The sequence below is a fragment of the Gadus macrocephalus genome, chromosome 7 (assembly GCF_031168955.1).
Source record: "Gadus macrocephalus chromosome 7, ASM3116895v1".
NCBI classification, from domain to species: domain Eukaryota; kingdom Metazoa; phylum Chordata; class Actinopteri; order Gadiformes; family Gadidae; genus Gadus; species Gadus macrocephalus.
The window spans coordinates 8,899,792-8,916,240 of NC_082388.1; the positions used below are offsets into that span (position 1 = coordinate 8,899,792).

Genomic DNA, 16,449 nt, shown 5'->3' on the forward strand with positions numbered 1-16,449 from the left:
GCAGTCTACAAATGATGGCCGTGAAGGAATAATCCAATATATAATACCCATTCTCAAGGTTTTATTGTCAATGTCTTATCAAAGGCCTTGATAAGTTCCTTCCCCTTTAATCACTGTTTATTCCGTCATCGGCATGACTACGATACCATTATGCACGTGCACAACAATCAACCGGTTGAAAACATTTTTGTTGTGTGTGTTCATCACAATGAACGCTTTAGCATGTAACAAATAGCACAGCAGAAAATGATTATCACAAACTGGGGTCTGGTGAAGTTTTATTGTATCTTTAACTTTGTAATAAAAAGACATCAACAACACCAGTGACACTCTTTATATAAGCCGTGAAAGGACTCGACTGTCTGTGAGGGTTGAAGCGGCGGCTCACTGGTGGAGGTTCTGGTATCTGATCAGCATTGGGTAGGTGGTGCCGATGTGCTTCTGGTTGTGGTGGACGCAGACGACCTCCACGTCGTACAGGCTGAACTGAACCTTGACGCGCTCGTTGGGGGAGCTCAGGAAACAGAGGGTGTAGAGGGCGAACTCAAACTCAGGACTGACCCCGATGAAGATGCTGCCCTTGGGCTTGAAGCCTTCCTTCCAGCTGAACTGCAGGGCCATGATGTGCTTGTTCTCGTCGGGCTGGGGACAGAGAGTTTGTTCACTGGTATTATTATCAGTGTTTCCCCCAGCACTGTGTTGTTAAGGCGGCCTTAACAACAATAGGGCCCCGCCTTGACTACCAATGTATATAATAATTTTCTTTATAAACTATTATTTTATTTTTTATTAATATACATTAACAAAGTAGAAAACTCTCGTAGGGAAAGAAAACATACTTCCATCAGGTGTAAAAAATAAAGATCAATAATGCATCGGTAATACTGTTCACAACAATGGTCGTGCCATCAAGCCTTTTGACCACCTTGACCACCTTGACTAAGACATTTACTGGGGGAAACACTGATTATTATGTGTGTGCGTGTGTCTGTGTGTGTGGGTTTGTGTGTGTATGGGGGGGGGGGGGTTGTACAGAGTGCAACCCCCCGGTTTGCAAATGACACACGACACAAAATAAAATATATGAATAATTGATCAGAACGTCTCCTAAGTCAAGTCATGCAATCATTTGACCCGCTTACTTTGTATAGATTTATTTTTGGATTTTTATGCTTGATGATAGAGTGAAATTGCGGCTAAGGGAGAGAGAGGGAAGGACGTGCATCAAAGGACCAGGAATCAAACCCGGGTCACTGCGGTCAGGACTGGGCCTTAATGGTACGGGCTCTACCCGGCGAGCCACCAGGGCGCCCCTGACCCACTGACCTGTGGGGAGTTGGCGTTGACACTGTAGCCTTTGTAGTCGATGTGGCCCAGCTTCTCCTGCAGGTACAGCTGGATCCAGTTGTGGAATCCAATGACAGTGCGGCCGCGTCTGGTCTCACCGACAAACACATGCTCGAACCCCGAGGAGTCTGGCCTGGGGGACAGGGGCCTCAGCGTCAGCCTAGCACTGGACTCTAGCCTAGCACTGGACTCTAGCCTAGAACTGGACTCTAGCCTAGCACTGGACTCTAGCCTAGCACTACCCTAGCACTGGACTCTAGCCTAGCACTGGACTCTAGCCTAGAACTGGACTCTAGCCTAGCACTGGACTCTAGCCTAGAACTGGACTCTAGCCTAGCACTGGACTCTAGCCTAGCACTGGACTCTAGCCTAGAACTGGACTCTAGCCTAGCACTGGACTCTAGCCTAGCACTGGACTCTAGCCTAGCACTACCCTAGCACTGGACTCTAGCCTAGAACTGGACTCTAGCCTAGCACTGGACTCTAGCCTAGAACTGGACTCTAGCCTAGCACTGGACTCTAGCCTAGCACTGGACTCTAGCCTAGAACTGGACTCTAGCCTAGCACTGGACTCTAGCCTAGCACTGGACTCTGGCCTAGCACTGGACTCTAGCCTAGCACTGGACTCTAGCCTAGCACTGGACTCTAGCCTAGCACTGGACTCTAGCCTAGAACTGGACTCTAGCCTAGCACTGGACTCTAGCCTAGAACTGGACTCTAGCCTAGCACTGGACTCTAGCCTAGCACTGGACTCTGGCCTAGCACTGGACTCTAGCCTAGCACTGGTGTCCGTGTTCAGCATCCAACACAGGCCACTTGTTAACATGGGCGTTGAGTAACTAGATCCAAAATAGGAACGCAAATGCTGTGTGTATTAAATAATATAATAATTGCGTCCGACATAAAATATTGGACACAGATACCACTCACTGTCTACTTACTATTAAAAAAATAAAGTTTTGAAGTAGTTAGTGTAAGCTCTGCCCTGTGTTACCCTGGGCAGCACCAGCCCCCATGATGCAACAGTGCAGAAGGAAGAGGAGGGAAACCGCCACCTACCTGCTGGCTCCTTTCCGGGCGTAAAGTTCAAACCAGATCGTGTACAGCTGCTTCTTAAAGTCTGTCTCGTTCTCCGGAGAGAGTTTCTTATCCACAAGGTACTTATGGGCTATCTGTAAGCATACAGAGGAGAAGAAAAAAAAAAGTTTCAGTGCCACTTTTCTAGATGTTCTCAGAAGAATGTCATGGTGTGTGCTGGGATCTATCCCTTGCAGATACCTTCATGGTGGGCGTCTGGACGAGGGAGTCCAGGAACTTGTGGTTCTCCGCCTCCTCCTCTGGGGTCACTATCTCGGGCTCTCCGGTAGCACTCACGTAGTTATCCAGGAGAGAAATGAAAGCTGTGCCACGATGGGACACAGAAGGGTTTTTAAATGTCCTTCTTACAAAAAGTTTGGATGCCTTCAAACATAAAGATTGGATTTCTGATTGATAAAAAAGAAAAGCATTTTCCAAAAGACACATTGGTCGAATTTGGATCTTTCTGGCTCAATGTTGATCATACACTGACTTGATGAGAGGCTGATTGCGGTTACGATTTTTTAACTTTGAAAAGAAGGATGTTTAATGTATCATTCCCACTACAGAAGCATAACTTAAGACACACCTAAACTGCTAATTCCATTCTTCTTCCCAGTTACAGTAAATATGGCATTAAAGGCCAATTGGAGAGTGTCAAATTAAATTTGAATTTAATGTGGAAAACACAGGGAGGAAAGGCCATTCAGATAGGCCCTGAGCTTTCACCCACCATCACAGTGAAGTCCAGACACAGATTCACATCCTTATTGTCGTTTCACATAGAAACATTTTTCTCGATGTGGGTCACAAACGTGTTTGACAAGATGCCGGCGTCGAGCAGAAAGGAGTAGAGGCAGAGTCTTCACACTGTGGGCTGTTTGAGGTGAGGTGCGCAAAAAGGTTCTGTTGATTTGGTGTGTCCTTCCTGATATGAAGTCTGTGCTCTCTGGTTATGTAAGTCATGGTGGTCTGCTCGTCCTAAGGGAATTATGAAGCGAAGAGAGAGCTGTGCTCGGCCACACATGGGAGATGACGACATCTATTATCACACAGCTCCCCAGTGGTGTTCAATGTATCAACAGAGCAAAATGAACACCAGCAAATGGCAGATAGATCTGACCATTTGGCAGGTAAACAAAAGTCAGGGTTACATATAAAAATGTTTGTCCGATTTTTCCACTCTGGCAGAGTGGAAAAAATAAGTAACATTCCATGTTATTTTTGGACCTGATAGATGAGAGTACTTTGTACGTGCTTCTCCAGAACTATTGTACTACACATCGTAACACAAGGGCCTTCAATTCAAATAGTTGTCTCTTGTTGTCTTCCTTCTTGTGCGTGTGCATACTACACTACACGGCCCCCATGAATGTTCCTGGACGTGTCCCTCCCTGTGGGTGTACCTAAAAAGGTCTCTTTCTTGAAGATGTTTTCATCCACGAAGGTGAAGAGGGGGTACCCAGCCCCGTCGTTGTCGTCGTTGAGCACGGCCATCTCTCCGGCTTTACCCTGCGGCGCACACCCACAACATAATTAAACACATTCATTTGGGGTACTCATTCATACTTTTATACATTTTGCTTTCTAAACCTGGCTGTTACTTCTGTATGACAGAATAAATGTGGCTTACAGATGATCAGTGGTCGGGCACTGTTAAAACAAAATGATTTGAACCCTCAAATCCCTCCATGGAAACAGAATATTGATAATTAATCACTATTGCATGCATTACAGTAGGATAACAATTAAGCTTGAATTTAAAGAATATCCGACCACTCAAATCAAACTCTGGGGATAGCACCACCTGGGGCGGAACCCTGGCTACAGCAAGTTCCTTTTTCCGATTGGTCACATTTGTATCAATGAGATGATGTCACTATACATTCATACCATGACAGGTGGTGTCCTTTGGAATTAGTTGTGTCTGGTAATTTGCTTAGTGCTTTCCTTTCTCTGAGAATAATTGTGTGTGTGTGTGTGTGTGTGTGTGTGTGTGTGTGTGTGTGTGTGTGTGTGTGTGTGTGTGTGTGTGTGTGTGTGTGTGTGTGTGTGTGTGTGCGTGCGTGTGTGTGTGTGTGTCTTTGAATGTGTTTGTATATACAAATATTAAAACATACTACTGGAAATGAAAAGACCCGACAGTGACCAGGCAGGGACAGAGAGGATGAAAAGGTGATCCAGTACAGCATGACGATGAAGATAGCATTTTCAAAGTTAGTTATTTCATTCATCGACTACAATCAGTAATCCCTTTTTAAGCCCTTTACTAACAATGCTTTTTTATGCTATAGTGATGGTCAAAACGACGACCATCAGTTTTTTTGCATTGCAGTTTACTGTAGACCTCAGCCACTGTTTGGCTCAATTGTTTAGCATTCAACTGAGTTTGGCTAATGTGTGGCTGGCCATTGTGTGTGTGTGTGTGTGTGTGTGTGTGTGTGTGTGTGTGTGTGTGTGTGTGTGTGTGTGTGTGTGTGTGTGTGTTTGTGTGTGTGTGTGTGTGTGTGTGTGTGTGTGTGCGTGTTTTGTGCGTGCGTTGGGTTGTATTAAATTGGTAGTAAAATAACAACGAGCAAAGATCAATGGTAGGTCCAACCTAAAGCGAGGATAGTTCAGATTAGATATGGGAGGTTGGGTCAAGGGCCTTGTTCAGCAAGTTTTTTTTCGGGGTTCACCTGAAGAGAGATCCTGTAGTCTTTGCCAGGCTGGAGCCGGTTGACGTCATTGTCCCACAGCGCCTGCGCCATGGAGGACAACTCTCTGTCACTCTCGACCATCACGTCCTCCCTGTTGGGCCCTCGGTACTCTGTAGACCTGCTGAGCTGAGTGCTGTGGGCAGAAGGTAACGGTAGCTTGAGGATCCGTCATCTAATCAACATTGATGTCATGGTGCCTTGAGGTGTGGCCAGTATTCATACAATTTGCGGCAAAGTTTGAGGTAAAATTATGGTTACGTAAAAGAATGACACCATAGGCCTACTCTGTGGTTCAACTTTGATTGTAACAACACAGAAAGAAGAGAGCATATAAATCGACCGAGGGATGTTTCATATTCTCACTCACATTTATTGTATAGGCATAAGAAACAAAATAAAACTATACAAAATTAAAAATTAGAAATCTCATTCAAGGAACTTGGACACCTTGTTGCACCACATACATTTAGCCGTTCATCCCATCCCCATCTCAACTCTGTTGGCGATGATTAACTTCCATCAACACCATTGTCTTCCAAGGGCCTTTCTCCTCAGTCCCCACAGAGCCATTCTACCCCAAGCACACCAACCTTTTAGGGTTCTTCCTGTGACGCTCGGCTGCTTCTGCCTGCCTGCCAATTCCGAAAATAAAAGCTGTTGACCGATGAAAAAGCAGGGAGATTTCTCAGGAACTCCTGTTGACGTCCTGTCTGATGTTGGTAACGTTGTGACTGTTTACTGGGAGTTTGTACCTTTAGGTGCATGGGGACGACCCCCCTTGTCGGTCAGTCAGTCAGTCAGTCAGTCAGTCAGTAGGGAAGCAAAATGGGTTGCCCAGGATAGGACAGGAGGGGAAGGGGTGGCGGTGGGTGATGGGTTCCTGATGTAAAGGGTTACACCTTGTCAGCAACTCTAGCCAAAGGGCTTTGGCCCCGCTGTGGTGCTTTCAGTCTCAGACCGAGCACGTGCTCTCGTTGTTTCTCTGGTGGTCCATTGTGTGCGCTCTCTCTCTTACGCCGGTGGCAATAATCAATCCACTTATGACAGTTCTTTCACAATTGTTCAAATGGGGAGATATTATCAGAAAAATAGAAGTGTTTTTTTTGGTTCTTAAAATATGCATAAATTATAATATATTAGACTATACTAAATAAGATTGGGGAGGACGAAAAGTAATTCTCATCAACGATTTATGACAACAGCTCGTGCATGTGGCCAAACAAAACATATTACCATTTAAGGTAAAAACACTCGCACACACACATATATATATACACACGGTATACACATATATATATGCATACATACACATATATATACATATATGTATGTTTACATATATTTAAAATAAATATATACACACATGTATATTTATAAGCATAAATTAATTTGATACGCATCTTTATAAATGCCATTTATGTAGGTGTCTATGGGTTGTGAGTTCATTTATTTAAAGTAACAGCTTTAACTTAAATGCAATATTACACTTCACAATGTTTCTTGACCTTCAAAGCTTTATTTGTTGAACATTACAATGAAAGCAATAAAAACATGAACCACAAAACCCTTTCTGGTAGAAACTGTAGTGTTATTAATGTCACGACAACCCTCCATGATGCAAACTCAACAGGTCATATTGACGTGAAAATCATTTGAGCAGGATAACAAAAACAAACAAAAGCATACAACGATGCCACGCATTTACGTGGATTTCCGTTGACACAAAACCTCATTATTTTCTGTGGTTATGGCACAAAATTGAACACATACTGATAACGTGGCAACTGTAAAAAATGGTAAAAAAGCAAGACGGGCCAAATAACCAACTGAACTTTATTAAACCTGTTCAACTGTCGTGATGTGAGGTGGTCTGGAACAAGTCTGGCTTGAGCGCCTTCATTGCGCTGTTCCACGGAAAAGGGTTTTCCGTTCAGTATTCAGCATTATGATTGAAGATGATGATTGCATAATATTTGAAAAAAATGTATTATGGCTAACATAGCCAAGTAAAGCCGGGAACTGAAGGATCTTCATGTCTCAAAACAAGATGATATCTAGAGCTCAAAGTTAGAAGTTATTTTGTGTTGTAATGCAACATTACACCTTTAGAGAATGACTTGTATGAAGGTTATGTAATAAGAAGAATCTCTAGAACATGAACCCTCAGTCCAATTAGGTTAAACATATCAAGCCGTCATGCTTGGATCACTTGGGAGTAAAACTTATTAATCTTTAATATTCAAGTTTGGACTGATGTTTCCAGCCAGTGGTGGACCGTGATCTGTATAATTTCATCCTACAATAGTGTCATCAAAGCAGCAACCAACCCAACGCCAACTTTTCAGCCAGGAGCCGGCAGAGCCTGGCCCAAATTATATTGGGCCAGGACAGACAGAGAGACAGAGAGAGACAGAGAGAGACAGAGACACAGAGACAGAGAGACAGAGAATCAGTCTTCTTCATCGCTCAAGAACTCGTCGTCATCGTCGTCTATCTGCACGCCTTGGAAGAGTCTGGGAGAAGAGAAAAAAACAACAAACATCAATCTGTAACCATAATAATAAGCTATCTTTGTGGTATACGTGAATAGGTAAACCTTGAGATTATTGGTGCTTGGCACTTGGTTCTATGAACATCCTTACTGTACTGACAGCCATATATTGTTTCTCCTTCTTCTGACAAATGTACTTATTTGAAAACGCTTTCGATAAAAGTGTCTGCTAAACGCCCTAAATGTGAAGTTTCTCAGCAAGTATTGCCGAGACTGAGGGATTATGCGTATCATTTGTGTCAGTGCTTAAGCAGGACCTTAAAGGACACAGAGATTGTGCGTTCCGATCACCAAAATGATGTACCTGGTACCTCTTTAGTCTCACCTCTGTCGAGGTTTCAGGAGAGCTAATCTGATACTTCTGCGTGACGTAAACAGGCTGCTGGCCACTGATTGTCCAGAGAGTGACGCCACTGGACAAGTCACGCCGAGCGCGTTGTCCGAGGCCCGACACCCGACGCACGGCATCTTTAAATACTAGCATGCCTTCAGTCAAGACTAGTCATTGATTCTTGAACACGGCAGGATCAGCGTGCAAGAACACGCCAGGGAACTGTGCCAGAGGTAGAGACGCTCCCGTGTGTAGCCCTGTCTGTTTTATGTGTCTCGTGGATAAGTGTGTCACTGCAGTTTCGCTCATGCGTGCCATGACGACCCGCCCACGTTGAAGAGGTACTGTATTCTAGATGGAAACACGATGTGCCTGGAACTAAACCAAGTCCTGGCGAGGTGAGCTGGTGCCGTCGGTGGAAAAGAGGCATAAGGCCTTTCACACATGAATCACACATGAATCACACATGAATCATCTCCCGACCTGGAAATCGGGTCCGCAGATGATCCAGAGTTTCCTACATGTTTCACACATGCAACACAAAGCGGAACCTAGGCCGAGTCAGACGCACATATTGGAGGATGCTGTGGATTCTTCCACAGCATGTTTTCACACTAGCGGCCTGGCCGGCTTAGGGTTAATACTCTGGAGGGGCTGATTCTGACATTTGCGACACACACACACACACACACACACACACACACACACACACACACACACACACACACACACACACACACACACACACACACACACACACACACACACACACACACACACACACACACACACACACTCCCCCGCCCCCTCCCCCGCCCCCTCCCCCGCCCCCTCCCCCGCCCCCTCCCGGTAATAACACAGAGGACATCTCTTTTACAGCGCATGTGTGAAAGGGCTATATGGGACCAGGCCAAATTTAAAATTTGTTATATTTTGGGGCCTTTACTTAGCCGAACAAAAGGAGGAGACTGGGGGTGGCTCAGCGAGTAGAGCGTGTATCATTCAGGCCATGTCCTTACTGCAGCGACCCGGGTTTGATTCCTGCCTGTGGTCTCCCCTCTCTCTCCCAAACCTTCCCGTCTAGCTCACCATCATAAAAGCCCCAAAATGCAAAAAATACATCATTAAATAAGGAGGAGGTGACTGACTGGTTGTAGCAGGGCAGGGCGGAGTTGTTGAAGTGGCTGTAGGGGTTGACCTTGCTCAACTGCCCCAGGCACAGCCAGCAGAAGTACTGCCTGCAGGAGCTGCATGTCATCTTGTTGCAGCCGTCCACCTTCTGCACACACACACACACACACACACACACACACACACACACACACACACACACACACACACACACACACACACACACACACACACACACACACACACACACACACACACACACACACACACACACAATGTTGAACAGGCACCCAGTCGGGGCATTGTCATCAATTCCACAGTGGAAACATTCACCTCCGGTTCTGTTTCAGATTTGGAGGGAGTGAAAATTAAATTATATTGTAAATATGGGACTATATATATATATATATATATATATATATATATATATATATATACACATACGCATTCTTGTCCAACTCATAGTAGCTTTGCTGATGTCAGAAAATCTGTGGAACCTTTCCCGGGCAAACCTAGCCGCCAGCGACTACGAGGCCGCTAAGCATTCCCTCCATGTAGTGCACTATTCATTAAGATATACGCCTTATCCGTTTGCATTTAATGGCGATAAACCAATCTTACACCTCTACGGAAAGCTTGGGTGAACCTCTTGGGGTCAAGCCTCTACTTTCACAGAGGTCTAGGTTTGCCACGTATGAGCAAGTTTCTCTCGTGAAGAACTCTGTCAAGTGTTTTCTTTTGATAAGGTGACTGAAAGTCTCACAGGAAGTCGCTCACACATGACAAACTTCGATGCTTTTGGGTAATCAAAAGGCATGCAGATAAGGCAAGACGATGACCCAAGCTGTCCGCAGAGGTGCAATAGTGGTGAGCATATCGCCATTACAAACCTTCTGTCAGACCTATGGTGGCTAGGGCCCCCCTAGCCTCACCTCCAGGCGTCCCTTGCCCCGGAGGTGAGGCTAGGCCCCCCCCCTAGCCTCACCTCCAGGCGTCCCTTGCCCCGGAGGTGAGGCTAGGCCCCCCCCCCCTAGCCTCACCTCCAGGCGTCCCTTGCCCCGGAGGGGAGGCCAGGGCCCCCTTAGCCTCCCCTCCGGATGCCCCAGTGGGCCCTTTGCGGCCTGCGGCGCGGCGGCTGACCTGGATGTTGGTGCCACAGCGGGGGCAGCACTTGCAGTTGTCGGAGAGCCACTCGCGGCTGTAGGACTCCTCCACCGCCCGCTGGATGACCCGCTTGCCGAAGCGCTGCTCCATGAAGCGCTGGTCCTCGGGCGACGCCGCCAGGTAGTCGTCACGCAGGCTCCGCAGCTCGTCTTGACCCGCACACGTACACACACAAAGAGACACAAACACACACACACACACACACACACACTCTCTTAATACGTTAATGTGTGCTCTCATTGGACAGTGTGCGAAATACCCGGCAATATTCGGGGGGGGGGGTCCCCATCCCCCGATTGTTGCGCAATACCGATCTAAATGATCTCAATATGCAGTAGGCCTAATACATTACAATATTTCATGGATGCAAGCGATCAGTCTACGATAGCCTACATGACAACACACACACGCACACAACATTTGTTGATAAACCGATATGCTATAGTAGCCTAAACGTAAAGCAACACTTTAGCCAATGCAGCCTCCTATGTCAGTACTGACATAGGAGGCTGCATTGGCTAAAGTTGTTTGGATGCACAATGTTTAATGACAAGGAGAGGCAAAGTTGTGCATTTCAATGCAAACACAATAATTGGCACCAATATGGCGCACTTCAAGAACAATCAACAACTGAATAAATGCCAGGTATACACTATCGGGAGACTGGCACGCAATCAGTGCACTTGCGAATGAAAGCCTGCTGTATGACTGATCATGTGACATTATTTAACCATCCATCTTAATACATCATTGAACACATGCACAAAAAACATTCGTCCAACCAAGGCGGATGCTGACAACATTTTACACAACAAGCCAAACATCATCACGGCAGGTGCGCTCTCTCTCTCTCTCTCGCGCGCTCTCTCTCTCTCTCTCGCACGCACGTAAACAATTAGGCCTACTCCAACTTGCAAGGCTAGGTGGCTTCACTAAGACCACAACCAACCACAACGCCCTCATAACCATGCAGTATGCCGAAGCCGGAAAGGACATGCATGCACCCATTTGCACACCCTCATCTTATGCACAGTGCACCCTATGTCCCAGTTCTATCATCACAATACAGTCAGTGCAAAGATTTAAAAGATAACTCTTACCATAAGTTAGAATAGACCCAAAGAATGTGAGTGATACTCTGGTTTAGCTTTTTAGCTTGCTAGCCGTTTTTAAAATGACTTTTCAACATTACGTCTTTCTTCTGTTTGGCGAACATGGCTAATTTGCATACGCACAGGACTGGAATAAATGTTTTGAATTCTGAATACTGGATGTGGTGAGCTTAAAAACATTTAAGTGACCATTAGTGACGATAAAATATATATATATATATTTTTGCTATGTATGTAGGCTACTTTGCCCAGGGTGATGTTTAAGGATACAGTCACATTCATACCTGCTCCTTTATGACACTGTCTTAAATATCCACCGCCTAACGCTTTGGTTAACACTGACTTCTGACCTTAAGACCCATTTCAGAGGCACCACGCTAGCACTGACACAGGCGAGGTCACCCATTACAGGAGGCACTACCATGGGCCTGCCCCTTGTCCCATTAACCAGGGCCCGGGTAGCAGACTAACCTAGTGAAGGGTTAGCAGCAGACTGACCTAGTGAAGGGTTAGCAGCAGACTAATCTAGTGTGGGGTTAGCAGCAGACTAACCTAGTGAAGGGTTATCAGCAGACTCACCTAGTGAAGGGTTAGTAGCAGACTAACCTAGTGAAGGGTTAGTAGCAGACTAACCTAGTGAAGGGTTAGCAACATACTAAACTAGTGACGGGTTAGTAGCAGACTAACCTAGTGAAGGGTTAGCAGCAGACTAACCTAGTGAAGGGTTAGCAGCAGACTCACCTAGTGAAGGGTTAGCAGCAGACTAATCTAGTGACGGGTTAGCAGCAGACTAACCTAGTGAAGGGTTAGCAGCAGACTAACCTAGTGAGCAGGGGACCAAACTAGCAACCTTCAGGTAGCACCCTACCTGAGGTGACTTGCAGTGTGAGAGGCCATGGTATCCCAGCCCCCTAACTGAGGTGACCTTGCAGTGCGAGTGGTCCGTGGTACCAGCAGCCTACCTGAGGTGACCTTGCAGTGCGAGAGGCCGTGGTAGCCCAGCTTGCAGAGGGTGCAGAAGGCGTACTGGCAGGCGGGGCAGATGCCCATGGTGGCGTCAGGCTCCAGGATGACAGCGCTGCCACAGGACTGCCGCGGGCAGTACACCACGTCCGCCATCAGGTCCAGGCTGGACTGCAGCAGCAGCCGGTCGTAGCGGGCAAACTGCTCCTCGTCCACCAGCTGCTTCACCTGCAGCCAATCAGAGAAAGCAGACATTGCCATTTTGGTTCTTTATGAAGATGCTTCAGCGGGCGCTGCAATACGGGCCTCCGCGAATCAAACCTGCCCCGTATTAGATACATGGTTGCAATCATATCAGACCCGCCCAGTATTAGATACATCGTTGTTATCATATCAGACACACCCAGTACTAGACACATGGTTGATATTGCATCAGACCCGTCCCGTGTTAGATACATGGTTGTAATCATATCAGACCGGCCCAATATTAGATATATGGTTGTAATTGTATTAGACCCGCCCTGTATTATATAACTGTTGGGGTTAGCCTGCCTCAGTCGGGGTCTGCTGGAGATCTGTCTGAAAGGGAGGGGGCCAGACGGATGTGCCAGGGCAAATAAAACAGGAGGGCATGCATCCATCGGCAGTGATTCCTTTTCCATTTCTGGGCGCCGCCATGCATGCTTAAAAGTACTCCAGCCAATCAGATTCAATAATCAAGGATACTACGAGTCTCTTCGCTCTTGAAGACTGCGGTTGCAAGTAAAGATTTCCCTGCACCTCGAGTTGGCGCTCAACACATGAATGAAGAAAACTTGAACGAAAGTATGGACCATGAATAAAGACCCGAAATCCACCACTTTACCTTTTCAGTCATTTTGAATTCATCGCGAGACATATATCGCGATGTGTCGTCATGATTGTCCTAATGAATCGACATTATCTGTATCGCGGGCCATGTACCGCGTATCGTACCGTATCGTCAGGTACCCTTGAGGTGCCCTGGGATTCCCTCCCCTACCACACAGCCGTGTGCCCCTCGTAGCTCCCTACCTGAAGCGGCGTGGCCAGGGAGCTGCACTTTGGCTCGGGACAGTTAAGGCAGCGGACGTTGCCGTCGCGGATCTGGATCTGGAAGTACTCGCTCATGCAGTCCCGGCAGTACACGTGCTGGCACTCCTTGAAGCAGAGGCAGGCCGCGCCAAGCTTCTCCAGGAAGCAGATGCCGCAGCCGAACACGCGCCCGTCAAACACCTTCTTCCGCTGGGCCTCGTCGAAGTCCAGCAGCTGGGGCAGGAGGTCGGCCCGGGGGTCCGCCACCAGCACGGCCCGGGGGTCCTGCTCCGAGGCCTCGGGCGGGGGGGAAACCGAGGAGGGGGACTGGGCTTCGGTCCTCGTCTTCGCCTGCGTCCTCTTCCTCTCCTTCACGTCTTCCTCGTTGTCAGGGAGATTCTCCGGGCGAGGTCCGGCTAGACAGGCAGATACATTTTTGCTGAGACGGTTAGTGTTGAACTCATACATTTTTTTTTCAACTGAAGAGGAAATAATGACGATATCCCTCTTCCAGTGTACCTGCGGCGTCGGTCCTACTGCGGTCCACGTGCGCAGCCTTGCTGCCCATGCGCACCACCACCAGAGGGGATGCGATGGCCAGGAAGTCCAGGGCCTCCTCCTTCAGGAACTGGACCCACGTGAAGAGCACCACGCAGCCCTGGTTCTCCCCCCACAGCTGGTCTAGACGTCTGCACAAGGCGCTCATCTGCAGGGCGGAGAGAGAGAGAGTGACACAGGCCGTGACGAACTTCGGCTCTACCGGGGACGGTCAGCTACTGACATAAATGATTTAACTCAACAATAAGATAATTAATGAATAATTCAAAAGATTTTGACTGACAAACGCTGAAAGATCGCTCCTGTAATACAGAATGTTAAGAAATCTGAAGTTGTATACATTTCCATACGACTTCAGCTGCACGACTGAACATACTGAAGCAGATGATGTGAGCACGTGGGACACTCGAAGGATATCTACAGGTAGGTGACCTGTTTGTACTGTGATAGGGAAGAGTCTTACTTGTGTTCGAGTCAGCCATTTGGAGCTCAGGGTGAACACTGGGGAGGAGGCAGTGGGGTAATCGACCGGGAGCTCAAAGTTTAACACCAGAGGAGGCAGGAAGGACACGTCGTACTCTGCCTGCTTCTCTCCTGCAAAACACGGATTGAGGATTGATCTCACCAGTAACAACAACGATTCAGCACTGTAATCAAATATAATGTGAAAAAGAGAATGAAAAAACGTTACATGCCCTCTTAAAATGTGTGGGGGGATTTCAACGCACTATAGGGCAATACTGGTAGGTCCTCGCAATGGACCAAACAATCCTATTTTATCTCACAGGTAGGGCGATAGGGACTAACAGAAGTCCATACACGTTCACGATGATTTTCTGGTAGTTGATGGTCACACCATACTGCTGTACCTTAATTTTAAAGATTTATTTTCGCATTTTCATGCTTTATGATAGAGTGATATAGCCAGGAAGGTATGGAAGAAGAGGGGAATACAGGCAGCAAAGGACCACGGACAGGAATCGAACCCGCGCCCTACCCAGAGAACCACTGGGGTGCCCCCATAACGGTGTACCTTTGACCGCCACTTTGAAGGCGGCTGGGAGCTCTAGGCAGAGCTGGATCTCCCCACCCTGGGCCGCCTCGGCCCGGTGGAACTCCTCCTCATCGTAGATACTCGCTAAAGCAAGCAGCTCGTCCTCCTGCGCTTCACGGTCCTCAGACATTTACATTCCTACGTGAATAACACATGACATCATGGTTAAATTTGATTTTAAATACTGTTTAGACATGTTATGAGTATTATTGAGACATTTCCAGTAGCCTAGCAGTAAACTACAATCTTTTTTCGTTAAAGTTACAAGACAATTAGTTAACTATCACACATTATATCAGAATAATTTCAAAAACAGCTCTAGCTAAATCTGGCTACCACACACGATTGAAACTGAAAAAGAAAACAGCTGCCATCAGCATCTTCAGGACACTTTAATATAAGCCCCTGTGCATGTTGACCAGAAGCCCTTCATATAACTCACTCCTTCATTAGCACACTTTAAAAGAAGACCCTTCACCAGCTAGCGTTGGTTTTCTTTGGATTCAACACGCCATCGACGGAGGCAGACAGCACCTAGCGAGGGCTATACATAAGCTATAAACACATCTATAACATGGAAACAGAGGCGTCATGTACTGCATACACAACACAGACTGACATGGTTCTGCTCAACTTTCAGCTAACATTTAGCTAGCTCTCGTATGCCACTCACTATGTGTGCTAATGTTGACGTTAGCCGATACAAAGCGCCACTGCATAACAACCCTTTAAACATCACGGTGTTCGTTTGTCTACAAATAAGACTGCCTGGGCGTGGATTTCATAACCAGATAAAATAGGAAGATAGAGTACAATTTACCTCTTCTAGTCCCAGGTTAAGACTAGTAGCTGCCAAAGGGGCTACGCTGCAGGAAGTTGATCAGACAAGTTTTACTCGCTCTTTGGCGAACCCTGGTGGAAGGGTTTAGAACTGCAGGCTCCAGCGTACAGATCCCAATGCAGAGCAGCAGCATGACCCGATTTGATTCGCTCTTTGATGACCCCTGTTGGAGGGGTTTACAGCCTCAGGGCCAGGGGCGGTTCTAAAACAACGTGGCCCCCCACGTTGTTTTTTTTCTTTTTTCCTCTGTCCAGACGGGGGTCGATTTCTTGCGATGTTGAGGCACTGAGGCACAACGGGTGGAACTTGAGATTTATAATATATCATACTGACTTTATTGCTGTTGGTGATGTATGATACCGAGTGGTTTTATGTCAGTGAAGGGAACCCAAAATGTTGTAATATTGACAATTTCTTTAACCAATGAAACATTTCAAATGTATAATATTGACAATTGCTGTAACTGAAGGAAACAATTAATACTATGCTGCTGAAATAAATGCTGTAACGGCAAAAAGCCAATTATTGTAAATTGTGTTTTTGAATGCCGTTACTTAGTACTAAACTA

The 16,449-nt window shown here is 46.7% G+C and overlaps 2 protein-coding genes across 3 annotated transcripts; both read right to left on the bottom strand.

Annotated features, from left to right (window-relative positions):
- Positions 1-261: 261 nt before the first annotated feature.
- endou2 (endonuclease, polyU-specific 2) lies at positions 262-6,323 on the bottom strand. The gene is made up of 7 exons (XM_060056431.1): positions 5,714-6,323; positions 5,103-5,256; positions 3,831-3,936; positions 2,626-2,747; positions 2,407-2,519; positions 1,327-1,480; positions 262-642 (listed from the first exon to the last, which is right to left on the bottom strand). The coding sequence occupies exons 2-7, from the start codon at positions 5,202-5,204 to the stop codon at positions 385-387; spliced, it is 855 nt and encodes a 284-aa protein (XP_059912414.1). The 5' UTR covers positions 5,205-5,256; positions 5,714-6,323; the 3' UTR covers positions 262-384.
- A 296-nt stretch (positions 6,324-6,619) lies between these two features.
- Positions 6,620-16,023, bottom strand: rnf14 (ring finger protein 14). Of its 2 annotated transcripts, none has more exons than XM_060056428.1 (9): positions 15,861-16,023; positions 15,020-15,178; positions 14,450-14,580; positions 13,948-14,134; positions 13,429-13,844; positions 12,375-12,603; positions 10,277-10,449; positions 9,154-9,284; positions 6,620-7,636 (listed from the first exon to the last, which is right to left on the bottom strand). In XM_060056428.1, exons 2-9 carry the CDS (start codon positions 15,168-15,170, stop codon positions 7,573-7,575), a joined length of 1,482 nt encoding a protein of 493 aa, XP_059912411.1. In that variant the 5' UTR covers positions 15,171-15,178; positions 15,861-16,023; the 3' UTR covers positions 6,620-7,572. The 2 variants fall into 2 exon arrangements, with proteins under 2 accessions (XP_059912411.1, XP_059912412.1); XM_060056429.1 differs by lacking the exon at positions 15,861-16,023 and adding an exon at positions 15,483-15,848.
- Positions 16,024-16,449: the final 426 nt, after the last annotated feature.